Below are 27,515 nucleotides of genomic sequence, written 5' to 3'. Positions count from 1 at the left end.
GGTGGAGGGGGGAGGGGGAGGGGAGGGGGAGGGGGAGGGGGAGGGGAGGGGAGGGGGAGGGGGGGAGGGGGAGGGGAGGGGGAGGGGGAGGGGAGAGGGGAGGGGGAGGGGGAGGGGGGAGGGGGGAGGGAAGGGGGGAGGGAGGGGGAGGGGAGGGGGGAGAGGAGGGGAGAGGAGGGGAGAGGGGGGGGGAGAGAGGAGGGGAGAGGGGGAGGGGAGGGGAAGGGGAGGGGAAGGGGGAGGGGAGGGGGGAGAGGAGGGAGGGGGGGGGGGGGAGAGGGGGAGGAGGGGGGATGGTGAGAGAGGGGGGATGGTGAGAGAGGGGGGGAGGGGGGGGAGAGGGGGGGAGGGGGGGGGGGAGGGGGGGGGGAGGGGGAGGGGGGGAGCCCATATTATATTCCTTCTGAAGTCTGTAATGTTAGATCATTACAGATATCTGTAGTTATTTATAGGGTAGCACAGTGGTTAGCACCGTGGCCTCACAGCACCAGGGTCCTAGGTTCAATTCCCGCCTGGGTCACTGTCTACACGTTCTCCCGTGTCTGCGTGGGATTCCTCCGGGTGCTCCGGTTTCCTCCAACAAGTCCGAAAGAAGTGCTGTTGGGTGAATTGGACATTCTGAATTCTCCGTGTACCCGAACAGGCGCCGGAGTGTGGCGACTAGGGACTTTCACTGTAACTTCATTGCAATGTAAGCCTACTGGTGACAATAAAGATTATTATTTATTAGTGGGGAGGACACTAGTTGCATTTTATGCAACTAAAATTGACCTTGAGACTGAGGCCAAAAGATGTAGTTCGAGTGGGAAATGGAAATGTTTGCATGGGTGCATTACGGAATCCTCCCGAAATTGGAATCGACACATTCATGGCTCACTGGTGAAGGCAATTTTACTTTGCCATGTGCGTTGCTTTGTCGGAGAGAGCCCAATATAGTTATTACATGCTAAACATGGAACAGCACTCTTATTCACCATTGACACCACTCGATTAACGAGCAGAATACACATACTGGAAATAAATAAATGCGCAGACATTGAGCTAACACTCACCGCATCCGACTGACATAATTTGAAACCAATCTGCGAGACATCTGCATGGTCGGCGTGCTGAAATTCCTCAAAAAAAGAGGCATTGTTTTCTCTTTGCAGCTCCTGTTCTGAATTTGTGACTTAAGTCCCTTCAAACACTCCAGGGCACCAAAAATAGCAACATAAGCTGTTTGGAAATAACCGAGTCAAACTCCGTATGCAGAGCAGGCAAAGGAAGGAGTGAAAGGTTTGGATGCCTTAACTTATGAGGTAATATTATAGAATTTACAGTGCAGAAGGAGGCCATTCGGCCCATCGAGTCTGCACCGGACCTTGGAAAGAGCACCCTACTTAAGTCCCACACCTCCACCCGATCCCCTTTATCCCTGTAACCCAACTTAACCTTTTTGGACACCTAAGGGCAATCTAGAATGGCCAATCCATCCAACCTGCACATCTTTGGACTGTGGGAGGAAACCGGAGCACCCGGAGGAAACCCACGCACACACGGGGAGAACGTGCAAACTCCACACAGACAGTGACCCAAGCCGGAATTGAACCCGGGTCCCTGGAGCTGTGAAGCAACTGTGCTACCGTGCTGATGCTTTCAAGAACGGGGGGGATGAAAATGCCCAGAAAATGAAAAGCACATGATTTTTGAATTTATGCTGCACAAATTGAATATTGCCTGCAGGTTGAAACATAGGGCAAAGTTTTGCACCTCCCATGGTGGCACGTTTCAGAACAGGAATCCAGAAGCAGCATTTATTTACTGAGCTTTTCCAAGCCTCCTGGATAAAAGTATATTGTACAAATGAATTTGTATAAAACCAACTGGCCCGCTGGCTAGATCCCAATTTCTCAATTGAACATTGCTGAAAAGAGAGTCGTGTTGCCGAATCTTTTCGTCTTGCACTCATCAGCACACAAATGCAAGAATGCCAAATTTCAAACACGCACGACAATTTATTCTGCAGGAGAAAAGGGTGCATCTCAACTCCGATTAGCCAAAATGTTGCCATGGGTTTGAGAAAAGCTTCAGCAATATGCCTCACGTCTCAGCAATATTCAAGTTTGGTACCACCAAGCGACTATTTTCCAACTGTGTAACCCAAGTATAAATCAGTAATCGGATGATCACCAGTATACACACACACTTCATTCTACTGAAATTTGCGTTGCTCGCTTCCCCATTTCATGCTGAAGTGACAACTTTAAACTGTTTGGATTAGGATCTGAAGCCAATTATAGAACAACTCTAGGAACTTTGTTTGAATCACTGGTTTATAGCATCATTTAAACAAAATGTTATTCAAGGAGGCAACCGAGGGCAATGGGAAATGCAGCAAAGGCAGCAAGTTTCAAATCTGTGACAGCCTAGCAGAGTCAAATACTTGACTGCATGACACTTAGACTATCATTTTGCCGGATACCAGCAGAACCATAGATGTTCCATTCCACAGAAGTGGAAAAAGACAGAGCTCTGTATTCAGAAACAAACAATTGAAATGTTTTTCTGGCATTACCATTAGTTCACTAGACAGCTGGTGTGGAACAGATTGGTGTCAACAGCACATGGTTCAATTCCAGTTCCTGCTGGGGTGAATTTGTGACCTGCCTCCACCGGTGGCACAGTGGTTAGCACGACTGCCTCACAGCTCCAGGGTCCTGGGTTCAATTCCGGCCTCGGGTGACTATCTGGGTGGAGTTTGTACGTTCTCCCCGTCTGGGTGGATTTCCTTTGGGTGCACCGGTTTCCTCCCATTTGCATCTCTTAATTTAAATGGGCAGCGGGTGAGCCAGGCTCCCTTGTGGCCATGCAGTCCTCCCCATCTGATTCACCTCCAATTGTAGCACCTAGTAGTGATCCATTAAGAGCAGGATCAAATCTACTCTGCCCATTGAATGAAATGAATGAAAATCGCTTACTGTCACAAGTGGGCTTCAAATGAAGTTACTGTGAAAAGCCCCTAGTCGCCACATTCCAGCGCCTGTTCGGAGAGGCTGTTGAAAGCTATTCACCAGCATCATTTCAGCCTATCATAGGGCTGGATACTGCAAGAGAAACGAGCCAACATAGATCAGCTGGTGGCAGCAGGCCAAGGTCCCAAGTTCGATTCCGGCTCTGGGTCACTGTCCGTGTGGAGTTTACACATTCTCCCGTGTTTGCGTGGGGTTCGCCCCCACAACCTAAAGATGTGCAGGGTAGGTGGATTGGCCACGCTAAATTGCCCCTTAATTCACCGGCAGGCAGGAGAGGGGGGGGGCAGGCAGGGGGGGGGGCAGGCAGGGGGGGGGGGGGGGGGGGCAGGCAGGGGGGGGGGGGGCAGGGGCAGGGGGGGGGGGGCAGGCGGGGGGGGCAGGGGGGGGGGGGTGCAGGCGGGGGGGGGCAGGCGGGGGGGCAGGGGGGGGGGGCAGGGGGGGGGGGCAGGGGGGGGGGCAGGGGGGGGGGGGGGCAGGGGGGGGGGGGCAGGGGGGGGGGGGGGGGCAGGCGGGGGGGGGGGGCAGGCGGGGGGGGGGCAGGGGGGGGGGCAGGCGGGGGGGGGGGGCAGGCGGGGGGGGGGGCAGGCGGGGGGGGGGGGCAGGCGGGGGGGGGGCAGGCGGGGGGGGCAGGCGGGGGGGGGGGGGGCAGGCGGGGGGGGGGGGGCAGGCGGGGGGGGCAGGGGGGGGGGGGCAGGGGGGGGGGCAGGCGGGGGGGGCAGGCGGGGGGGGCAGGCGGGGGGGGGCAGGCGGGGGGGGGGGGGGGGCAGGGGGGGGGGGGGGCAGGGGGGGGGGGGGCAGGCAGGCAGAGGGGGGAGGGGGGCAGGCAGGAGGGGGGGGGGGCAGGCAGGAGGGGGGGGGGCAGCAGGAGGGGGGGGGGGCAGGCAGGAGGGGGGGGGGGGCAGGCAGGAGGGGGGGGGCAGGCAGGAGGGGGGGGGGGGCAGGCAGGAGAGGGGGGGGGGGGCAGGCAGGAGAGGGGGGGGGGCAGGCAGGAGAGGGGGGGGGGGCAGGCAGGAGAGGGGGGGGGGGCAGGCAGGAGAGGGGGGGGGGCAGGCAGGAGAGGGGGGGGCAGGCAGGAGAGGGGGGGGGCAGGCAGGAGAGGGGGGGGGGCAGGCAGGAGAGGGGGGGGGCAGGCAGGAGGGGGGGGGGGCAGGCAGGAGAGGGGGGGGGGCAGGCAGGAGAGGGGGGGGGGCAGGCAGGAGAGGGGGGGGGGCAGGCAGGAGAGGGGGGGGGCAGGCAGGAGAGGGGGGGGGGCCAGGCAGGGAGGGAGGGGGGGGGCAGGCAGGAGGGGGGGGGGGCAGGCAGGAGGGGGGGGGGGGCAGGCAGGAGGGGGGGGGGCAGGCAGGAGGGGGGGGGCAGGCAGGAGGGGGGGGGCAGGCAGGAGGGGGGGGGGCAGGCAGGAGGGGGGGGGCAGGCAGGAGGGGGGGGCAGGCAGGAGGGGGGGGGGCAGGCAGGAGGGGGGGGGGCAGCAGGAGGGGGGGGGCAGGCAGAGGGGGGGGGCAGGCAGGAGGGGGGGGGGGCAGGCAGGAGGGGGGGGGCAGGCAGGGGGGGGGGGCAGGCAGGAGGGGGGGGGGGCAGGCAGGAGGGGGGGGGGGCAGGCAGGAGGGGGGGGGGCAGGCAGGAGGGGGGGGGGCAGGCAGGAGGGGGGGGGCAGGCAGGAGGGGGGGGGGCAGGCAGGAGGGGGGGGGGCAGCAGGGAGGGGGGGGGGAGGGAGGGGGGGGGCAGGCAGGAGGGGGGGGGGCAGGCAGGAGGGGGGGGGGGCAGGCAGGAGGGGGGGGGGGCAGGCAGGAGGGGGGGGGCAGGCAGGAGGGGGGGGGGCAGGCAGGAGGGGGGGGGGGCCAGGCAGGAGGGGGGGGGGCAGGCAGGAGGGGGGGGGGCAGGCAGGGAGGGGGGGGGGGCAGGCAGGAGGGGGGGGGGCAGGCAGGAGGGGGGGGCAGGCAGGAGGGGGGGGGCAGGCAGGAGGGGGGGGGGCAGGCAGGAGGGGGGGGGGCAGGCAAGGAGGGGGGGGCAGGCAGGAGGGGGGGGGGGCAGGCAGGAGGGGGGGGGGGGCAGGGCAGGAGGAGGGGGGGGGGCAGGCAGGAGGGGGGGGGGGGGCAGGCAGGAGGGGGGGGGGGGCAGGCAGGAGGGGGGGGGCAGGCAGGAGGGGGGGGGCAGGCAGGAGGGGGGGGGGCAGGCAGGAGGGGGGGGGGCAGGCAGGAGGGGGGGGGGCAGGCAGGAGGGGGGGGGCAGGCAGGAGGGGGGGGGGCAGGCAGGAGGGGGGGGGGCAGGCAGGAGGGGGGGGGCAGGCAGGAGGGGGGGGGGCAGGCAGGAGGGGGGGGGGGCAGGCAGGAGGGGGGGAGGCAGGCAGGAGGGGGGGGGGCAGGCAGGAGGGGGGGGGCAGGCAGGAGGGGGGGGGCAGGCAGGAGGGGGGGGGCAGGCAGGAGAGGGGGGGCAGACACCGGGGCAGTGAGGGTCTATGCATGCAGGGGTTTAGGGGGGTGGGGGGGGGGGCTCAATGTGTTTCAGGCCTCACCGTCTGCGCGAGGCCGCCTCCAGCGCCAAGAATTCCCTCGGTTTCCACACCGGGATCTCCGGTTTGCTCCGGGATTGGTCCCGGGCCGCCGCCGCCGCCGCCGCCGTTACCCGGGGCAACGAGGAGCCGCTTGTTCCCGCCGCCTGTCAACGAGAGGCAGCAGGAGGCAAGATGGGTGTCTGGAGGGTAAAATTTACCAATCCCTCCCAGCACCGAGTCCTCTGAAATAATAAAGCCACGGTGCGGGAGTTCAGACCTTTATATTTCAGAAATGAGGGGGTAGAGTTGACACAGAGGTCATTTCGGTCAATAACATCGGGAGTGCTGGCATTCGGCGCCCCTTGCGGTGGGAGGAGGTCGGGGCATCGCCCCCTGCGGTCGGAGGCCATATCGGGCATGCGTAGGCGCTGGGAGGAGTGCCGAGCATCGACCACGCAGCGCCCTCTGCGGTCGGAGGCCATACTGGGCCTGCGTAGGCTCTGGGAGGAGTGCCGAGCATCGACCATGCAGCGCCCTCTGCGGTCGGAGGCCATATCGGGCATGCGTAGGCGCTGGGAGGAGTGCCGGGCGCTCACCTCCGCAGCGCCCACCGGTGTTCGGAGGGCATGCGTGGGCGCTGGGAGCAGTGGTGGGTGGTCGCCCCCTGCAGCGCCCCCCGATGCTGGGAGGCCACTTCGGACGCTGTCGGCTGAGGAGCGGGATATGTGAGCAGCGGCACGTCCCAAGGCAGAGTTAGGGGAAAGGGAGCTAAGGTGGCGGGGCCTGCTTGTGGGCCAAGGGAGGGGAGGAGAGGCCCGCCTCTGTGGTCCGCGGAGTGACAGTGAAATGAGGCCTCAGTGAGGGAGGAGGACTGAGCCGCAGAGACAAGGCCGAGGTAGGATTTACCACAACTTTCCCTCCCACAGCACACAGGACAACAGACTCAATAAAGTCAAACACTTCAGGAGAAAGGGCTGAAGGAAATATCAACAAGCTGGGCAGTGAACTCCCAATTTTTGCTTGCAAACATGGAAAAATGAAAGATTTTTAATTTTTAAAAAAGTAATTTTTCATTTAGATTCTCTTTTATTGCTTTGATGCATGTCCTCAATGTTGTGTGATGCTGCTTCGGATAACACCGGCTGCTACTTGATGCAGTCTTAACTAAAGGATGCTCCAGACTCTGAAATGAGTTCAACGTGTTTATTGAACTATTAACACAGTTCTCAAATGTGTTCGACTCTCTGCTAATCTAACTGTAGTAACTCAGTCTTAACTGAGCCAGCTTGATCCAAGCCACGTGCTGGGGTGTGATGCTGCTGATCAACCCTGTCTATCTAGATGCCTGTCTGTGGAAAGAGGCCGGGTGTGAGTGCCTCATCCCTTTTATAGTGTTTATGTCATGCCCTCTTGTGGTGATGCCACCTCTGAGTGTCCTGACTGCCCATTGGTTGTGTCCTATTCTGAGTGTTCATTGGTTGCATGTTTGCATATCATGACACTCAATTCTTCATTCTGATTTTTTCTTTCCCCCCATTCCAAATCAGGCTCCGGATCCTCCAGTACACATGTGCCACTCAGAACAACGGATAAGGAGATGAACCGCAAGGGATCAGAGCTATACTGCCACTCCGGTCTGAGGGTGACTCCTTCCTTCTTGTGTTGCCCCTGCCTTCTGACACAACATAAATACCCCATGGGTGGCAGATTTATGTTACCACTCTCCAGTGACATGCAGGTTACCTTCCCGCGCCCCCAAACAAAAAAGTTCCTATTATCTTGTTTCTGAGTACTTTGGAAAACTCAAGTTCTTTGGCACTTGGCACTAAAGGTTATATATGTGTGCAACATAATCACTGAGTGCGGTAAAAGACTTTCTGCTGTGCTGTTGGTGAACTCGGCGATCGCCCAGCCTACCCGCACGAGGAGCGTCGGGTGAAAAGTCCAATGGTAAAGTGGGAGGTGGAGTAAAAACATAAGAAATAAGAACAAGAGTGGACCATTTGGTCCTTTGCGCCTGCCCTGCCATTCAGTAAGGTCCTGTCTGAAATTGTACATCAACTCCACTTTCTCACCCTACTCGTTAATTCACTTGGTTACCAAAATTCTATCAATCTCAGCCTTGAATATATTCAGGATTGAGCAACCATAGCCCTCTGGAAGTAAGTAATTCCAAAAGATTCACAAAGCTCAGTGAAAAGATTTCTTCCCATCTCAGTCCTAAAAGGCTGTTCCCTCATCCTGATATGACTTCTTGGCCCAGACCCAAGCCAGGGGTCATAGCCTCTTAGCAGCTATGCTGTCAAGCCCTCTTCAGCAATTTTCAGTGAATTCACCTTTTAATCTTCTAAACTTCAGAACATATGTTCACATGTTGCAAGAGTGACTGCCCTTGACATCAAGGCAGCATTTGACGTGTGACATCAAGAAGCCCTCGCAAAACTGGAGTCAGTGGAATCTGGGCGGGAAACGTCTCTGGTTGGAGTCATACTGAGCCCAAAGGCAGATGGTTCTGGTTGTAGGAAGTCCATCAGCTCAGTGCCAGGACAATACAGGAGTTCCTCAGGGCAGTGTCCTAAAACCAACCATCTTCAGCTGTTTCATCACTCACCAACTCCATCATAAGATCAGAAGGGAGTATGCTCGCTGATGATTGCACAATGTTCAGCACCATTTGTGACTCCTCAAATATTAAAGCAATCTGTGTCCATACAACAATGCCTGGACAACATTCAGGCTCGGGCTAATAAGTGGCAAGTAACATTCGCACCACACAAGTGCTGGACAATGACCATCTCCAGCGAGAGAATCTAGCCATCGCTCCTTGACATTCAATGGCATTGCCATTGCTGAATCTCCCACAAACAACATCCTCGGGGTTACCATTGAACAGAACCTGAACCGGACCAGCCATGTAAATACTGTGGCTACAAGAGCAGGTCAGTGGCTGGGAGTTCTGCGGAAAGTAACTCCCCAAAGCCTATCCATCATCTACAAGGCACAAGTCAGGAGTGTGTTGGAATACTCTCCACTTGCCTGGATGAGTGCAGTTCCAACAACACGCGAAAAGCTTGACATCATCCCAAAACAAAATAGCTCGTTTGACCAGCACCTCATCTATCACCTTCAACATTCACAATGTGACAATGGCAGCCGGGTGTACCATCTACAAGATGCACTACAGCAACTCACCAAGGCTCCCTTGACAGCACCTTCCAAACCCACAACCTCTATCATCTAGACGGACAAAAGTAGCAGATGCATTGGAATAGCATTGCAAAAGTTCCCTTCCAAACTACTCACTATCCTGACATGGAAATATATCGCCATTCCTTCACTATCTCTGGGTCAAAATCTTGAAACTTCCTCCCTAACCGCACTGAGGGAGGATGGATGCAGCGGTTCAAAAAGGCAGCTCACCACCACATCAAGGGCAAATAGGGATGGACAATAAAAATAGCCAGCGAACCCCAAGCCCCGTGGGGAAAAAAAAGGCACATTTTACTCAATATGTGACAAGGTCTGAAAGCTTATGGTCAGGGTGTGATAGAAGTAAAGCACACGATCACTACTAACAAGGTCACAAAATGAGACGGCAAGAGGTCCAGCATCCTGAATGGAGGATCCTGATAGAGTGGGAGGTAGGATTTAATGCTCAGCACATGTTTGCCTTGCAACCTTTCTTTGCCACTTATGTGTGGTATGTTTTGCAGTTCACTTGAGCAGACAGAGTTGCTGTGGCAATTTGTACATCTTATATGCCCGTTGTAGTGTGGAGCTATGGACAGTGATGCTGGAAGCTGCAATGTTCTTTCCATCACACGGCTGACGAGCGCTCATGCTCCTACCGCCTGCCATCGGCATGTGTTGGGAGGATTCGTAGGTTGATATTCAACCTGTTTGGCCACATTGCGGACACACATTCCTCGACCATCAAATCCTGGAGTGGGACTTGAACCTGGAACTTCTGCCGTAGACACGGGTGCGACCCACTTCAACACAAGACCGCCATAATTTATCATTATATCGAGAGATAACTATCAGAGATTTCAGGTGTGAATCTGCAGCTCCTCTTATCATCGGCTGGTCTTCTGAATATAAAAAGGCAAACATAGTCTTTTTTTTTTTACTTTCCCTGCCTGAGTGTTTGCTTTCCCGTATGCTTCTGGGAATGTCCCTGCGGTGCCTATCTGTATAACGCGGTTGTTTGAATGTAAGTTGTCATATCTCCCTCAGTGGCAGTGCTGACAGCCTTCCAAAAGGTTTTGTGAATTGTGGTCAGTCTGCAAGCTGTGCTTGTCACCGGCATAAAATGTCAACTGTATATTAGTTGTGTTTAACTGTATGCAGGCGGTCAGCATTAACCTGGGGGTTCACTTTTTTATTTTTAATAATGAACTCTTAGAAACAGGAACAGACCAAAATGGTGGTTATTGGGTGCACGTCTGTAATGTGTATTTCTGTAAATAAATGCATATTAAAAGTGTTTCCAGTTCTATACTTCACTGGAGTTTGATATAAGACACTGGGACAAAAAGTAAGAAAGGTGTGATTGTGTTAGGAGTAATAAAGCAGTCCTCTAACAGGTGACACAACCAGGTAAAAATCTGCAGCCAGATCTGGTGGATTGTGTAAATTGTTTCACACGTTCCAATTCCAGGGCACTGCTTCCTTGAAGATAGGACTTCTGTCTCTGCGCTGCCCGGTTATTTTTTTTTTTTTTTAATAAATATTTTATTGAAAATTTTTGGTCAACCAACACAGTACATTGTGCATCCTTTACACAATATTATAACAGCACAAATAACAATGACCTATTTTATATAAACAAAAAACAAAAAATGAATAAATATTAAATAACAAAAATGAAAACTAGCCCTAATTGGCAACTGCCTTGTCACAAGTTACACCCCCCCCCCCCCCCCCCGCCCACCCCCCCCACCCCTCCCCCCCCGAATCCTGGGCTGCTGCCGCTGCCTTCTTTTTCCCCCCATCTATCTATCCGCAAGGTATTCGACGAACGGTTGCCACCGCCTGGTGAACCCTTGAGCCGACCCCCTTAGGACGAACTTAATCCGCTCTAGCTTTATAAACCCCGCCATGTCATTTATCCAGGTCTCCACCCCCGGGGGCTTGGCTTCTTTCCACATTAGCAATATCCTGCGCCGGGCTACTAGGGACGCAAAGGCCAAAACATCGGCCTCTCTCGCCTCCTGCACTCCCGGCTCTTGTGCAACCCCAAATATAGCCAACCCCCAGCTTGGTTCGACCCGGACCCCCACTACTTTTGAAAGCACCTTTGTCACCCCCATCCAAAACCCCTGTAGTGCCGGGCATGACCAAAACATATGGGTATGATTCGTTGGGCTTCTTGAGCACCTCGCACACCTAACCTCCACCCCAAAAAATTTACTGAGCCGCGCTCCAGTCATATGCGCCCTATGTAATACCTTAAACTGGATCAGGCTTAGCCTGGCACACGAGGACGACGAGTTTACCCTACTTAGGGCATCCGCCCACAGCCCCTCCTCGATCTCCTCCCCCAGCTCTTCTTCCCATTTCCCTTTTAGTTCATCTACCATAGTCTCCCCTTCGTCCCTCATTTCCCTATATATATCTGACACCTTACCATCCCCCACCCATGTCTTTGAGATCACTCTGTCCTGCACCTCTTGTGTCGGGAGCTGCGGAAATTCCCTCACCTGTTGCCTCGCAAAAGCCCTCATTTGCATGTACCTGAATGCATTCCCTTGGGGCAACCCATATTTCTCGGTCAGCGCTCCCAGACTCGCGAACTTCCCATCCACAAATAGATCCTTCAGTTGCGTTATTCCTGCTCTTTGCCACACTCCATATCCCCCATCCATTCCCCCCGGGGCAAACCTATGGTTGTTTCTTATCGGGGACCCCCCCAAGGCTCCAGTCTTTCCCCTATGCCGTCTCCACTGTCCCCAAATCTTCAGTGTAGCTACCACCACCGGGCTTGTGGTGTAGTTCCTCGGTGAGAACGGCAATGGGGCTGTCACCATAGCCTGCAGGCTAGTCCCCCTACAGGACGCCCTCTCTAATCTCTTCCACGCCGCTCCCTCCTCCTCTCCCATCCACTTACCATTGAAATATTAGCGGCCCAATAGTACTCAATTAGGCTCGGTAGTGCCAGCCCCCCCCTATCCTACTACGCTGTAAGAATCCCTTCCTCACTCTCGGAGTCTTCCGGCCCAAACAAAACCCATGATGCTCTTTTCAATCCTTTTAAAAAAAGCCTTCGTGATCACCACCGGGAGGCACTGAAACACAAAGAGGAATCTCGGGAGGACCACCATCTTGACCGCCTGCACCCTCCCTGCCATTGACAGGGCTACCATATCCATCTCTTGAAATCTTCCTCCATCTGTTCCACCAACCGCGTTAAATTTAACCTGTGCAATGTGCCCCAATTCTTAGCTATCTGGATCCCCAGGTAACGAAAGTCTCTTGTTACCTTCCTCAACGGTAGGTCCTCTATTTCTCTACTCTGCTCCCCTGGATGCACCACAAACAGCTCACTCTTCCCCATGTTCAATTTATACCCTGAAAAATCCCCAAACTCCCCAAGTATCCGCATTATTTCTGGCATCCCCTCCGCCGGATCCGCCACGTATAGTAGCAAATCGTCCGCATACAAAGATACCCGGTGTTCTTCTCCTCCCTAAGTACTCCCTCCACTTCTTGGAACCCCTCAGCGCTATCGCCAGGGGCTCAATCGCCAGTGCAAACAGTAATGGGGACAGAGGGCATCCCTGCCTTGTCCCTCTATGGAGCCGAAAATATGCCGATCCCCGTCCATTCGTGACCACACTCGCCACTGGGGCCCTATACAATAGCTGCACCCATCTAACATACCCCTCTCAAACCAAATCTCCTCAACACCTCCCACAAATAATCCCATTCCACTCTATCAAATGCTTTCTCGGCATCCATCGCCACTACTATCTCCGTTTCACCCTCTGGTGGGGCCATCATCATTACCCCTAACAGCCTCCGTATATTCGTGTTCAGCTGTCTCCCCTTCACAAACCCAGTTTGGTCTCGTGAACCACCCCGGGACACATTCCTCTATTCTCATTGCCATTACCTTGGCCAGGACCTTGGCATCCACGTTTAGGAGGCAAATTGGTCTGTAGGACCCGCATTGTAGCGGGTCCTTTTCCTTCTTTAAGAGAAGCGATATCGTTGCTTCAGACATAGTCGGGGGCAGTTGTCCCCTTTCCTTTGCCTCATTAAAGGTCCTCGTCAGTACCGGGGCGAGCAAGTCTAAATATTTTCTATAGAATTCGACTGGGAATCCGTCCGGTCCCGGGGCCTTTCCCGTCTGCATGCTCCTAATTCCTTTCACCACTTCTTCTACCTCGATCTGTGCTCCCAGTCCCACCCTTTCCTGCTCTTTCACCTTGGGAATTTCCAGCCGATCCAAAAAGTCCCATCATTCTCTCCCTCCCATCCGGGGGTTGAGCTTCATATAATTTTTTATAAAATGTCTTGAACACTTCATTCACTCTCTCCGCTCCCCGCTCCATCTCTCCTTCCTCGTCCCTCACTCCCCTATTTCCCTCGCTGCTCCCCTTTTCCTCAATTGGTGTGCCAGCAATCTGCTCGCCTTCTCCCCATATTCATACTGTACACCCTGCGCCTTCCTCCATTGTGCCTCTGCAGTGCCTGTAGTCAGCAAGTCAAATTCCACATGCAGCCTTTGCCTTTCCTGTACAATCCCTCCTCCGGTGCTTCCGCATATTGTCTGTCCACCCTCAAAAGTTCTTGCAGCAACCGCTCCCGTTCCTTACTCTCCTGCTTCCCTTTATGTGCCCTTATTGATATCAGCTCCCCCTAACCACCGCCTTCAACGCCTCCCAGACCACTCCACCTGGACCTCCCCATTGTCATTAAGTTCCAAATACTTTTCAATGCATCCCCTCACCCTTAGACACACCCCCTCATCCGCCATTAGTCCCATGTCCATTCTCCAGGGTGGGCGCCCTCCTGTTTCCTCCCCTATCTCCAAGTCCACCCAGTGTGGGGCGTGATCCGAAATGGCTATAGCCGTATACTCCGTTCCCCTCACCTTCGGGATCAATGCCCTACCCAGCACAAAAAAGTCTATGCGCGAATAGACTTTATGGACATAGGAGAAAAACAAGAACTCCTTACTCCTAGGTCTACTGAATCTCCACGGGTCCACACCTCCCATCTGCTCCATAAAATCTTTAAGCACCTTGGCTGCTGCCGGCCTCCTTCCAGTCCTGGACTTCGACCTATCCAGCCCTGGTTCCAACACCGTGTTGAAGTCTCCCCCCATTATCAGCTTTCCCGTCTCTAGGTCCGGAATGCGTCCTAGCATCCGCCTCATAAAATTGGCATCATCCCAGTTCGGGGCATATGCGTTTACCAAAACCACCGTCTCCCCCTGTAGTTTGCCACTCACCATCACGTATCTGCCCCCGTTATCCGCCACTATAGTCTTTGCCTCGAACATTACCCGCTTCCCCACTAATATAGCCACCCCCCTGTTTTTCGCATCTAGCCCCGAATGGAACACCTGCCCCACCCATCCTTTGCGCAGCCTAACCTGGTCTATCAGTTTCAGGTGCGTTTCCTGTAGCATAACCACATCTGCTTTAAGTTTCTTAAGGTGTGCGAGTACCCGTGCCCTCTTTATCGGCCCGTTGAGCCCTCTCACGTTCCACGTGATCAGCCGGGTTGGGGGGCTTCCCACCCCCCCCCCCTTGCCGATTAACCATCATCTTTTTCCAGCTTCTCACCCAGTTCCCACGCAGCTGTATCTCCCCCAGGCGGTGCCCCCCCGCCCATCCTCTCCCGTACCCGCTCCCCCCTTTCCCCAGCAGCAGCAACCCAGTAATTCCCCCCTCCCACCCCCCCCGCTAGACCCACCGCTAGCGTAATTACTCCCCCATGTTGCTCCAGAAGTCAGCAAACTCTGGCTGACCTCGGCTTCCCCCCGTGACCACGGCTCGCACCGTGCGACGCCCCCTCCTTCCTGCTTCTCTATTCCCGCCATAATTATCATAGCGCGGGAGCCAAGCCCGCGCTTCTCCCTTGGCCCCGCCCCCCCATGGCCAACGCCCCATCTCCTCTCCCTCCCCACCTCCCCCCCATCACCACCTGTGGGAGAGAGAAAAGTTACCACACCGCAGGATTAGAACATAAAACCCCTCTTCGCCCCCCACAATCGCCCCACCACTTTGTCCAAACGTTCTTTTTAATAATCCACTCATTCCAGTTTTTCTTCTACAATAAAAGTCCACGCTTCATCCGCCGTCTCAAAGTAGTGGTGCCTCCCTTGATATGTGACCCACAGTCTTGCCGGTTTGCAGCATTCCAAATTTTATCTTCTTTTATGAAGCACCGCCTTGGCCCGATTAAAGCTCGCCCTCCTTCTCGCCACCTCCGCACTCCAGTCTTGATAAACGCGGATCACCGCGTTCTCCCATTTACTGCTCCGAGTTTTCTTCGCCCATCTAAGGACCATTTCTCTATCCTTAAAACGGAGGAATCTCACCACTATGGCTCTGGGAGTTTCTCCTGCTCTCGGTCCTCGCGCCATAACTCGGTATGCTCCCTCCACCTCCAACGGACCCGCCGGGGCCTCCGCTCCCATTAACGAGTGCAGCATCGTGCTCACATATGCCCCGACGTCCGCCCCCTCCACACCTTCAGGAAGACCAAGAATCCTCAGGTTGTTCCTCCTTGCGTTGTTTTCCAGTGCCTCCAACCTCTCCACACATCGTTTCTGATGTGCCTCCTGTATCTCCGTCTTCACCACCAGGCCCTGTATGTCGTCCTCATTCTCGGCTGCCTTCGCCTTCACGACCCGAAGCTCCTGCTCCTGGGTCTTTTGTTCCTCCTTTAGCCCTTCGATCGCCTGTAGTATCGGGGCCAACAGCTCTTTCTTCATTTCCTTTTTTATCTCTTCCACGCAGCATTTCAAGAACTCTTGTTGTTCAGGGCCCCATATGAAACTGCCACCTTCCGACGCCATCTTGGTTTTTGCTTGCCTTCCTTGCCGCTGTTCCAAAGGATCCGCTGCAATCCGGCCACTTTCCTCTCCTTTTTCCATCCGTGTCCAGGGGGAATTCCCTTCTGGTTTACCGCACGGTGTTTTTAGCCGTTAAAATTGCCGTTGGGGCTCCTATCAAGAGCCCAAAAGTCCGTTCCACCGGAGCTGCCGAAACGTGCGACTTAGCTGGTCATCGCTGCACCCGGAAGTCCGCTGCCCGGTTATTTATGCTGTTCACTACCCACCTGGTGTGTTTGTCGCATGCTAAAGCATCATACTCTGAAACGTGATCAGATTTTCATTTTACATTTCAACGGGTTTGGCTGACTTTCAGACTCCCCCCTTCCCTTGGCAGGGTCATGCTGCATCAGGAATCCGACCCTGAAACATTCTTGAAAAATACAATTGCCAAAAAAATGTCCTTGTGTCTTGGCAGAGGGATTGCACAGGTGGCAGCAAGATCACGACAGGAGCAGAAGAATCGCAGAGGTAGCCAGAATAAGAGCTTGGAAACGTGGAAAACAGCGGCAGTGCTCAGTATATCAGACAGCATTTGCACAGGAAGAAAGAGCTAATGTTGCAGGTCGATAGCCTTTCGTCAGAACTATTCTGATACTAACCTGAAATGTTAGCTCTGTTTCTCTGTTCTCGGATGCTGCCTGACCTCCTAGGCATTTCTACCATTTTCAGTTTTTATTTAGATTTCTAGAATCCACAGTATTTTCTTTTCGTATTTGAATAAAGCATCAAGATGTTATGTCTGGATCAAAGGAGAGGGATAGCTATCTACCAGTAGGGACATGTGGTTAGTTGCATCTGTTTTGTGGAAGTTTATGGCCAACTTGGAACTTTCTCAGTTGCCTGAATTCAGTTGAGGTATTTTCCAGAGTTTTTCTATCCACAGTTGTGGAGGTTTTCTTTTGCCTTTAGTAAGTATTAATGGTTATTAAATCAGGGAGTGTAGGGTGAGGATTTCTGGCCTTTTTTTGCATAATTTCTTTCTCATGTTTGGTTGCTTGGTGGTGCTAAAAGTAGTGGTGCATCATTGAAAGTAACTAGTGATGTGGAACACCTCGAGGCATTTCAGCTCTTCAGGACCAATGAGATGTGCTCACACTTTTGGAATCTGATCGAGCAGCATGGCAGCAAGCAGCACGGCAGTACAAGTGGATAGCACCGTTGGCTTCACAGCGCCAGGTTCGATTCCCCGCTGGGTCACTGTCTGTGCGGAGTCTGCACGTTCTCCCCGTGTCTGCGTGGGTTTCCTCCGGGTGCTCCAGTTTCCTCCCACAGTCCAAAGACGTGCAGATTAGGTGGATTGGCCATGATAAATTGCCCTTAGTGACCAAAAAGGTTAGGAGGGGTTATTGGGTTTCGGGGATAGGGTGGAAGTGAGGGCTTCAGTGGGTCGGTGCAGACTCGTTGGGCCGAATGGCCTCCTTCTGCACTGTATGTTCTATGAGAAGCAAGAAGGTTATGGTAACAGACCAAAAAAACGCTGAAGCTGCTATCGAAGTAACTGGTTATGAAGATCTTCACAAACCATGTTTTGACAAATTAGGACAATAAATATCTACAAGTAACCTTTTTCTTGCCTTGATTCTTTTGGCATAGTGCTAACTCCTTTTCCTCAGAGTCAGAGGATTATGAATGAGGCAAAATGATAAGTTTACTTTATAAATATGGTAGCCATAAATTCATTTTAAAAGGTTAATCAATTCTGGGAAGAGGAACTTCTGGAGGGCTGTGGAAACAATTGAATGGAAAATCAAACAGAAAAAATGATATTTAAAGTGAGGCTGTGCTGTGTGAATGTAAGACCTCGAACAAGACCGGGGGCGCGATTCTCCACTCCCACGCCGAAGTGGCCGCGCCGTCATGAACGGCGTTGAGGTTCACGACGGCGCGGAACGGCCCCGATCCCGACCGATTCAGGGCCCGAAAAAGGGCTAGGATCGGGGCCGCGAGAACCTCGGGGGGACGTTCCGCGAAGGCCGCATCGTCACCGTGCGACGCCCGAATGACGCACCGCTGCGTCATAAATTGCGCGCAGAGGACCTGGAGGAGAACTGAGGAGAAGGCTGAGCCCCGAAGAGCCCCACCGAGGTTCCGGGATACGGTCCTGGACACCCTGGTGGATGAGGTGGAGCGGAGAAGGGACACCCTCTGCCCAAGACGAGGGCATCGCCAGCCATCCAGCGCGGTGAGGCGCGGTTGGCGGGAGGTGGGCACTGCAGTCAGTGCTGTGGGGCAGACCCCCCCGGACGGGGGAGCAGTGCCGCAAGAAGCTGCATGACCTCACCGGGCTGCCAGGGTAAGTGCCATGAGGGTGCCCCCAGGCTCTCCCCCCCCCTTCCTGGTCGGACAGGAGGGCAGACCTCACAGTCTGGGACACAGGACCGGGACGCTGAGACCTCCGGGACAGACTTTAGTCAGGGGCACAGTGTGGACAGTCATGCCGAAGCCCACATCACGGCCACACACCCGCTGGATCCGAACTGGAGGTCAAGCCGACATGGCCCGCATGGAGTTTGCGTCAGGCCATGAGGGGGACCAATCCACACCAGACTTCTTGACGGATGATGACCTCGAGCTTGCGGCACTGCTGTCTCCCACACCGTTCACCATCGCAGAGACACTCACCTCGGTTGGGCAGATAAGTGATGAGGCTCCCGGGTCACAGTCTGGTGCGCACCGCATAGCCGAGCCGGTACAGCAGGTGGAGTTTGGAGCAGCCGAGGGGCTGGACGGTCGGAGGGCAGCCCAGGCCCAGCAACCAGCTGCCACCCAGACGGTTCCCGGGTTCCTAGATGTAATTGACCCACCCGGACAACCGATGCGTATGGACATCAAGGAATGAGTAACGGGATGAGGGCCATCTTCCAGGACCTGCACACGCAGCAGGAGGAGTCTATCCGCGTCCAGGAGCAGGGAGTGGTGCCGCTCATCGCAGCCACCCAGGCCGACACCGCACGGGTGGCGTCCGCGGTGGAGGCAATGGGTGAAGGGGTTTTGGCCATGGGTCAGGTTCTGCAAGGCATTGGGCTTCACGTCTGTTCAAGGTCTGTTCTGGATGTGGTGACCCTTCCCCCCCCCCCCCCCCCCCCCCCCCCCCCCGGTCCCCCCATAATCGGACACCGTTGTCCTCGGTACACCGACGCCAGCCACCCCACGGGCATGTGGTGAAATATCCGTCACGAAGGCTGTGACCACCGGAGTGCATGGTTCAGCTAAAGCCATGAGTCAGACCTCGGCTGGCGAATCTGGGCACACAGCTCATCGCAGAGTGGGCCGTCATCATTCAACATGGCACTGTTCACACCCGCTTACCGCTTACAATGTTGTGCAATCCCGTAGTGCCGCAGTGGTAAGGTGATGTGGAATTGTGGCCGTGAACGCGGGGGGGGCGGGGTGCTGTGTGCTGCCCGTGTGCAGGAGTGATGGTGCAAATGGCAGTGTTCAGCGAATCCCACCCCCATAGTGCGTGAACCGTGCGGCCACCAACGCATCGCGTGCCCGCGGTCCCCGGTGGTGCCGTCACGCAGCCTCCTGGGCGTAACGAGCTGCCGGGCAGTGTCTGCGTCCTGCGCCCCTCCCCCCACCCTGATGCGCCGCATCCTCCTCTTCCCCATCCCCCTCGTTTGCGTTGGCTCCGGTGCCGTCGGGTCCTCCCTCCGGCTCCTCCACCAGGTCATCTCCCCTCTGCATGGCAATGTTGTGCAGCGCACAGCAGACCACAACTATGCGACCGACCCTGTCGGGCCGGTACTGCAGGGCCCCTCCTGATCGGTCCAGGCACCTGAAGCGCATCTTCAGCAGCCCGAAGCACCGCTCCACCACACCCATGGTTGCTGCATGTGCCTCGTTGTATAGGCTCTCCGCGTTGGTGTGAGGCCTCCGTATTGGCGTCAGCAGCCATGACCTCAATGGATTGCCCTTGTTGCCCAGCAACCAGCCCCTCAGCCGGGGGGGGGCATCCATCGAACATTGCGGGGATGAACGACTGTGCCAGAATGTAGGCATCATGCACACTGCCGGGGTACTTTGCACACACGTGCATGATCTTCATGTGGAGGTCGCACACCACCTGAATGTTAATGGAGTACGCGCCCTTCCTGTTCATGAACACGTCCCTGTTGTCTACAGGCGGGCGCATGGGGGACGTGCACACCATCGATGACACCCTGGACCATCGGTATCCCAGCCACCTTGGCGAATCCACGTGCCCGTGCTTCCTGCTGTGCTCGGCCCTCGGGGAATTGAATGTACCTGTCCGCGATGGCGTACAAGGCGTCGGTGATGGCCCTGATGCACCTGTGGACCGATGCCTGTGATATCCCGGAGAAGTCCCCGTTTGGCGCCTGGAAGGAACCGGTCGCATAAAAGCTTAGGGCCACCGTCACCTTGACGGAGACTGGTATCGCATGTTCTCCTCCCATTCCACGTGGTGCGAGGTGCGCCACGAGCTGGCATATATGTGCGACCGTCTCCCTGCTGAACCGTAGTCTCCTCCTGCATGTGATGTCCAGTAGGGCCTCGAACGACATTCTGTCACGGTACACCCTTGGCCTTGCTGGACGCCTGTGGCGCCCTGGCACCACCATCAGTGGATCCTCGTGCTCCACCTGCTCCTTCTGCTCCCCCCAAGCACTTCCTCTGCATTCCTCGCCATCTGGCGGTCAATGTTCCCCACGGCATCCCCCTGTACATTCGGGTCCTGAGCGCCTGCGGCCTGCGTGTCGATGACGGACCACTCCGCGGCCATCCCCTCTGCTGCACCGGCGACCGCTGCATCTGCAGCCACTGTGGGCCGTCCGACTCTATGTTGCCGGATGGCAAACTCCAGAACTGCGGCTCCAACCACGGCAGTGAACATCGCTGTCTGGTTGGCATACATGGTGACCTGCAGGAGGGTGGTGGGGGGCAGAGAAACGACATGTTACATCAAGGCTCTTCCACACCTTGTCAGCTGGGCTGCATGGGATACCTGTGTGCCCCGGTGTCCTGGTGCGCTGCAGATACGCAGCCAGCCTAACACCTGGTCACTGTCTGCGCCCAACGGTCACTTCACACCGTACTGCTCACCAGTGTGCCACTCGCCTGTGCCCATCAGCCACACGCACCCTGCGGCCGTGTCCTCGTCACCGTCCTGCCATATCAGGGCGGCTGACATGTGGCATCCGCGGATGGATGATACCATCCACACTCTCCCTCACCCCCCTCCCACCTGCACACACTTCCGCCCCCCCTCCCACCTGCACACTCTCCCGCCCCCCCCACCTGCACACACTCCTGCCCCCCCTCCCACCTGCACACTCTCCCTCACCCCCCTCCCACCTGCACTCCGCTCCCTCACCCCCCCACCTGCACACTCTCCCTCACCCCCCTCCCACCTGCACGCTCTTCCTCCCCCCCTCCCACCTGCACACTCTCCCGCCCCCCTCCCATCTGCACACTCTCCCGCACACCCCCACCTGCACACTCTCCCTCACCCCCCCTCCCACCTGCACACACCCCCGCCCCCCCTCCCACCTGCACACTCTCCCGCCCCCCCACCTGCACGCTCTCCTGCCCCCCTCCCACCTGCACACTCTCCCTCACCCCCCTCCCACCTGCACTCCGCTCCCTCACCCCCCCACCTGCACACTCTCCCTCACCCCCCTCCCACCTGCACTCCGCTCCCTCACCCCCCCACCTGCACACTCTCCCTCACCCCCCTCCCACCTGCACGCTCTTCCTCACCCCCCCCACCTGCACACTCTCCCTCACCCCCCCCTCCCACCTGCACACACTCCCGCCCCCCCTCCCACCTGCACACTCTCCCGCCCCCCCCCCCCACCTGCACGCTCTCCTGTCCCCCTCCCACCTGCACACTCTCCCTCACCCCCCTCCCACCTGCACTCCGCTCCCTCACCCCCCCACCTGCACACTCTCCCTCACCCCCCTCCCACCTGCACGCTCTCTCTCACCCCCCTCCCACCTGCGCACTCTCCCGCCCCCCCCACCTGCACACTCTCCTGCACCCCCCCCCACCTGCACACTCTCCCACCCCCCCCACCTGCACACTCTCCCTCAACCCCATCCCACCTGCACACTCTCCCTCACCCCCCCCCCCCACCTGCACACTCTCCCTCACCCCCCCCCCCCACCTGCACACTCTCCCTCACCCCCTCCCACCTGCACACTCTCCCGCACCCCCCCCCCCCCACCTGCACACTCCCGCCCCCACCTGCACACTCTCCCGCCCCCACCTGCACACTCCCGCACCTCCTCCCTCTTTGGCCGCAGCCTTCTCAGGGAAGCCGACCCGGTCTCCGGGCGCTGCACTACAGTCCGCTCACCTCCTCCCTGCTCAGCGTCAGCCAGCACGACTGGCTGACGACTTTAAATAGCAGGTGTGCATGGCGACGGCGTGAACTGGGGTCACGCCGTCGGGACTTCGGCCCATTCAGGCCTGAGAATACCAGGGGTGCCGGAGAATCGCCGTTTTGGGTGCCTCGGGCAATTCTCCGGCCTGCAGCCCGTGAAACTCGACCGTGCCGTTCCCGCCGCTTAGGAGAATCGCGGGAGGGCGTCGGACCGGCATCGCGGGAAATTTTGGCGGCCCAGGCGATTCCCCCAACCGGCGTGGGAGTGGAGAATCGGGGGTTGTGTGGAAGCCAGACCTTTGAACACCAGTTTGCTGTGACCCTCAGAGAGGAGAATTTATGTAAGATTTCCCCCAAGAGCAGCAGGACATTGTGTGGTAATGTTACTGGAATTTGCCATAGATTAAAAATCTATGAGGACTGTTGCCATCAAAAGGGGGTGGAGCTCTGAACTTATTGAAGCCAAAATCTTTTAGGAAAATGTTTTTAAAGTACTGTTAACTGTGTAAAGGTACTCTCCCCATGTCTGTGTGGGTCTCACCCCCACAACCCAAAGATGTGCAGGGTAGGTGGATTAGCCACACTAAGTTCCCCTTAGTGGGAAAAAATAATGGACTCTTTAAATTAAAAAAAAACTGTAATGGTGTCAGTGTGTTTTAAGAGCTTTTTTCTTTATTCTAACAAATGTTTAGTTCTAATAAATGTTTAGTTTTAATGTATAAAATCGACACAACATCTGAGAGTTAAATATTTTGACTTCAGATAACTGCTCATAATTTTCAAATTGCTAATCGTTCTGGCAGCTGATTCATGTATCCTTTTGGGATTTGGGCAGCTTGCCACTTAACACCTGCCATGCCATAAGACCTATTAAATCCCTCCATGCTGCACCTCCTCCCGTCCCTGGACCCCAATAACATGCTCGACCCTGCGCAGGCCCAATTCTGACTTCTGATGCAGGCCCTCTTCCGTTGCCAGCCTGCTGTCTGGACCCTGAACTCTGGAAAGTGCCCCCTACACCTCGCTTAGGCAATCCTTAATGCCTATCTCTTTGACCCACGTTTTGGTCACATGCCCTGATGTCTCCTTGGCTTGGTGTCAGTTTTTGTCTGGTAATGGTCATGTGAAACATTTTAAAAGGCTTTAACAATGTTCTATAAGTACAAGTTGTTTCTTATTATAATTTTGATCCCTGGTGAATGCTCAAATAAAGGATCACGAGTACATGATTCCTACTAACTCACTGGAAGCTACCAGTGACTAATGGGCACAGCAGGTGAAGCAAAATCTTTGCTGTATCTAATTAACCGTTTTAATTTGAGGTCAAGATGCCCAGTCCTCTAAAATGCTTGACCCAATCTCTCTTACCATCAATCTGCGTCAGCGCTACCGTTCCAAATATAATTACGGGTGGACGATAAAACGTCGCCTGACAGCAGTGCCCAGACCCCGTGCATTTTGCAAAACAAATACGTGACTCATAGTTGGAAGCTTCCACGTCTAATGGGTACTCTAGAATACAGAATGTTTAGATGTACTTGATTTATTAATGGTAACTCAAGGTTAAGGTGCCCTATTTCCCAAAACACTCCATCCAACCTTCCCATCAGCCCGTATAGTACCTGTACTCGCTTACATAAAATCTGTCCACCTTTCATTAGCCTATTAATTTGGTGGGTCTGTGTGTGACCTGTGTCAGACTATTTAGAACTTGGTGACTTATTCATATAACTTTATAGTCTTCCAAGAAGCCCCCATCCTTTCCCTGCTGTCCATACCTCCCAAGACCACCTTTGACATTGCTCACAGTAAGTCTGCTGTCGAGCTAGTGCAGGCCACTCTGGGTTGGAGTGTTGTTTGATTCGGGGAATTCTCAATTGAGAATGCGCTTTTCAGCTTCGGGTGAGAACCATCCCAGTATTTTAATGATTTTATGTCAATAACTTTGAACATGGAATGTCTGTGTGTGCAGTACACTTATTTCTCATATATTAATTAGTAAAGATGTGGGGCAGCACGGTGGCGCAGTGCTTAGCACTGTTGACTCACGGCATCGAGGTCCCAGGTTCGATCCCGGCTCTGGGTCACTGTCCGTGTGGAGTTTGCACTTTCTCCCCGTGTTTACGTGAGTTTCGCCCCCACAACCCAAAGATGTGCAGGGTAGGTGGATTGGCCATGCTAAATTGGCCCTTAATTGGAAAAAATGAATTGGGTACTCTAAATTTTAAAAAAATAGTATAGATGTGAATAGCTCTGTGCCGAGAACAATGCTGCGTGAAAAGCACAGTAATTGGACTGATCCTCCTCGACCAGCATTTTGTATTCTTGTTTATCACCATCTTCTGCTTTCTGTTGTAAAGTCAGATTTCAGCTAAATTAGCGAATTTGCCATTGATTCTAGCTTTGATAGTGTTAGAAGCTCATTTTAATAATATTACTAACTGCCTTCTGAAAATCGAAAATAATACTCACCAGATTATCAACTTGGAAAGAATTAACAAATGTTGTAATACATGGCCTGTTGCTTCTAAGTCTGCATTGAGTTCCTTTAATTTAAATTGAGAGCATTCCATTAAACACTTTTAAACATTTCTCCTATTTTGGTGTTGGGAGCTAGAATTAAGTTTGTGCTTAATTTGTTTTTATGAATATTGGCATGACATCCATCTATCTTCAATTTTGAGGATTTAGAATACTTCTTAAAAATATTTGCCAGACATTGATACGCAGACCTTGCCTACTTCCTCTGTGATTTCCTGAAGGATTCTGGAATATTCCGTCTGTTCCTTGTGCAGCGTGTTGATTTAACCGTTTCATTACAAGTGCAATACTGATGCTTACAAGTGCTGCAGATTCGTGGGCTAAAATTTACTAGAATTTCTTTACAGATTAATTGATGAAGTCTGAATATTTAATTTAATACCGCTGCTATTTCTTGACTCTTGTTAGGGTTCCAGGACACCTTTAGGTGAGTTGAGGCACTCTTCGGGATTGTTAAAAGTGAACATGATTGTGCACTTTTTATGCACAAACTCAGTGGAACTGTCAAACTGTGCAGGAGATGTCTAGCTGATCAGGAGATGTCTAGCTGTGCTGGAGATGTCTAGCTGTGCTGGAGATGTCTAGCTGTGCTGGGGATGTCTAGCTGTGCTGGAGATGTCTAGCTGTGCTGGAGATGTCTAGCTGTGCTGGGGATGTCTAGCTGTGCTGGGGATGTCTAGCCGTGCTGGGGATGTCTAGCCGTGCTGGGGATGTCTAGCCGTGCTGGGGATGTCTAGCCGTGCTGGGGATGTCTAGCCGTGCTGGGGATGTCTAGCTGTGCAGGAGATGTCTAGCTGTGCAGGAGATGCCTAGCTGTGCAGGAGATGTCCAGCCGATGTCCAACTGTCCAGGAGATGTTAGGGAGCTGTTCAACTTTCAAATCTGTCAAAGCTCTTCAGGAAGTGTCAAACCTGTCAAACCAACTAGGAAGTGCCAAAGGTGTCAAGGAACTGTCCAAGGAGGCTAGGTGAGCTGGCATGGAGGGGGTATGGGGAAAGGGTGGTGTTGAGAGGCATTAGTTACGGGGAGATGGTGGCATAGTAGTAATGTCACTGGACTGGCAATCCAGAAGTCCAGGCTAATGTTCTGGGGGCAAGGGTTCACATCACAACGGCAAATGGTGGAATTTAAATTCAGTTAATAATCTGCAATTGAAAATTAGTCACAGTAATAGTGACCATGAAACCATTGTCGATTGTTATCAAAACCCATCTGGTTCACTAATGCCCTTTAGATTTAATGTCTAAAAGATTAGGTGGGGTTTGTGGGTTACGGGGATAGGGTGGAGGCTTGGGCTTAAATAGGGTGCTCTTTCCAAGGGCCGTTGCAGACTCGATGGGCTGAACGGCCTCCTTTTGCACTGTAAATTCTGTGATTCTTTAGGGAGGTAAATCTGCCGTCCTTACTTGCTCTCGCCTACATATGATTCCAGACCCACAGCGATGGGGATGTCTAGCTGTGACATCCCTCTGAAATGGTGTGGCGAAGCACTCAGTTCAAGGCCAATTAGGGATGGGCAACAGATTATTCCTGCTGTTAGCGACACCATGAAAGAATAAAGTTGACACTAAGTTAGGTGGGTTACGGGGGCAACGGGGGGTGGGTAGAGTGGCATGGATTTGCATGGATGGGGCACAGGAGCCTGTGGACGGGTGAAGCAATGCTTTTTGTTTTGCTATGTTTAATGCACAGTGGCAGGGCACAGAGGCAGGCTCTACGCCACCCCACCCCTGCACCCAGCAGCCTGCGGCTTTATTCCAGGGTTGCCCACCCAGACACCTATTTCATCCTGTGTACCCATGACCAAAACCATCTGACTCTGTGCCCCGGGCCAAGGGACACAAATCCGTGCCACCCTTGTTTCTCTCTCCACATCGGCTGCCTGACCTGCTGAGTATTTCCAAGACTTTCTGTTTTTTGTTCTTGCCACCAACGCCCCACTTTCCCGTGTAAAATATGTTTTCTCCCTTTTGGGAGATGGGAAAGTAGGTGAAAGGGTTAATGGCTGGACTAAGTTGAGTGAGCTCCCCTCCCACAGTCTCATGCAGAGAGAGAGAGAGAGAGAGGCTCTGTGACTGTGTGAGCTGCTGGCGAGTGTTCAGTCCTAGCTCGCCTCTCGTACCTAAGGCACCCTCTCGACACAAGCAACCTACCTGCCGCCCAGAACAGGTAAATCTCGCCAAAACTTTCTCTGCCACCCCCCTCCCTCTCTCCTTCCTTTGCCCTCTCCACGACCTAATGCCTGATTCTGGGTGTATCCGAGCGGCCCTGCCTCTTTGAGTTTAGGAACAACGTCAGTGGATTTTCTTTTTGAAAGTATATGAAACTTTTGATCGGTACGGTTTGAGGGTCCGCTGGGAAGTTGCTCTGCAAACTCACTCCGTCCCCGACATCCCAAGTGTCTTCGTAACTTGGTCCCAAGTGTCAAATCAACAACTGAAATAACTTGTGGCTACCCGAGGAGTGTGTGTGGGGCAGGAGCAGCTCGCTAATCCAGCATCCAGTAAGCCCAGCCTTGGTATTTCCAGGGAACTATTTTTCCTGGTTATTGGGGGTTAGTTTGCGAACTTCTCCATGGCGTTACGACAGAGAGACGGTATCCAGCTGCCTGCTGTATTTTACTCTTGCGTTTAGTGAAAATTACATTCTAAAGTTAACATCTTAATGTCGCAGTCTTATTCTGACAGTGGCATGCTGTGTAACGGTTACCTGCTGCTAAGAGTTTCTCTAAGGATCTATTCTGGGAGGGGGTGGGGGAGAGGCATGTGGACAAAGAGGTGGAGGACGTGGCAACTCTCTCTCTCTCTCTCTCTCTCCCCCCCCCCCCCCCGCGACCCTGGGCGATGTTAAAAACTGCACGTTTCCTACAGCAGTCCATTTGGGCTTGGCTGCACACAGAGGAGATGTCCTTCCCCCCCCCCCCCCCACCCATTCTGCATCACCAGGAAAGGCTTTTTTTGGTCACCCATTAGATTCAGAGATTTGATGCTCCTCCACATGGAGACCAGCCACGTTGCATCAGTGCTTATTTTTGTTAATTTAATTTAGCTTGG

The 27,515-nt window shown here is 54.6% G+C and overlaps 2 protein-coding genes across 6 annotated transcripts in view; one reads left to right on the top strand and one right to left on the bottom strand.

Annotated features, from left to right (window-relative positions):
* nudt13 (nudix (nucleoside diphosphate linked moiety X)-type motif 13) overlaps positions 1-5,869 on the bottom strand; it is a 37,980-nt gene extending 32,111 nt beyond the window's left edge. Inside the window, exons 1-2 of one of the 3 annotated variants that reach the window (XM_072491478.1) lie at positions 5,780-5,869; positions 1,053-1,218 (exon numbers count right to left, since the gene is read on the bottom strand). In XM_072491478.1, coding sequence (XP_072347579.1) covers positions 1,053-1,135 — 83 coding nt within the window. In that variant the 5' untranslated portion in view covers positions 1,136-1,218; positions 5,780-5,869. Of the gene's footprint in view, positions 1-1,052; positions 1,219-2,960; positions 2,979-5,523 lie in introns of those variants that run through there. The other 2 variants (XM_072491477.1, XM_072491479.1) reach the window with 2 other exon arrangements.
* A 325-nt stretch (positions 5,870-6,194) lies between these two features.
* Positions 6,195-27,515, top strand: part of p4ha1b (prolyl 4-hydroxylase, alpha polypeptide I b) — a 112,029-nt gene continuing 90,708 nt past the window's right edge. The window contains exon 1 of one of the 3 annotated variants that reach the window (XM_072491476.1): positions 6,195-6,397. The gene's annotated coding sequence lies outside the window, so the exon portion shown is untranslated. Of the gene's footprint in view, positions 6,398-26,467; positions 26,632-27,515 lie in introns of those variants that run through there. The other 2 variants (XM_072491474.1, XM_072491475.1) reach the window with 2 other exon arrangements.

Source organism: Scyliorhinus torazame, chromosome 28 (assembly GCF_047496885.1).
Source record: "Scyliorhinus torazame isolate Kashiwa2021f chromosome 28, sScyTor2.1, whole genome shotgun sequence".
Taxonomy (NCBI): domain Eukaryota; kingdom Metazoa; phylum Chordata; class Chondrichthyes; order Carcharhiniformes; family Scyliorhinidae; genus Scyliorhinus; species Scyliorhinus torazame.
The sequence above is the reverse complement of the archived record's forward strand: the minus strand, read 5'-3'. Positions and strand labels throughout refer to the sequence as shown.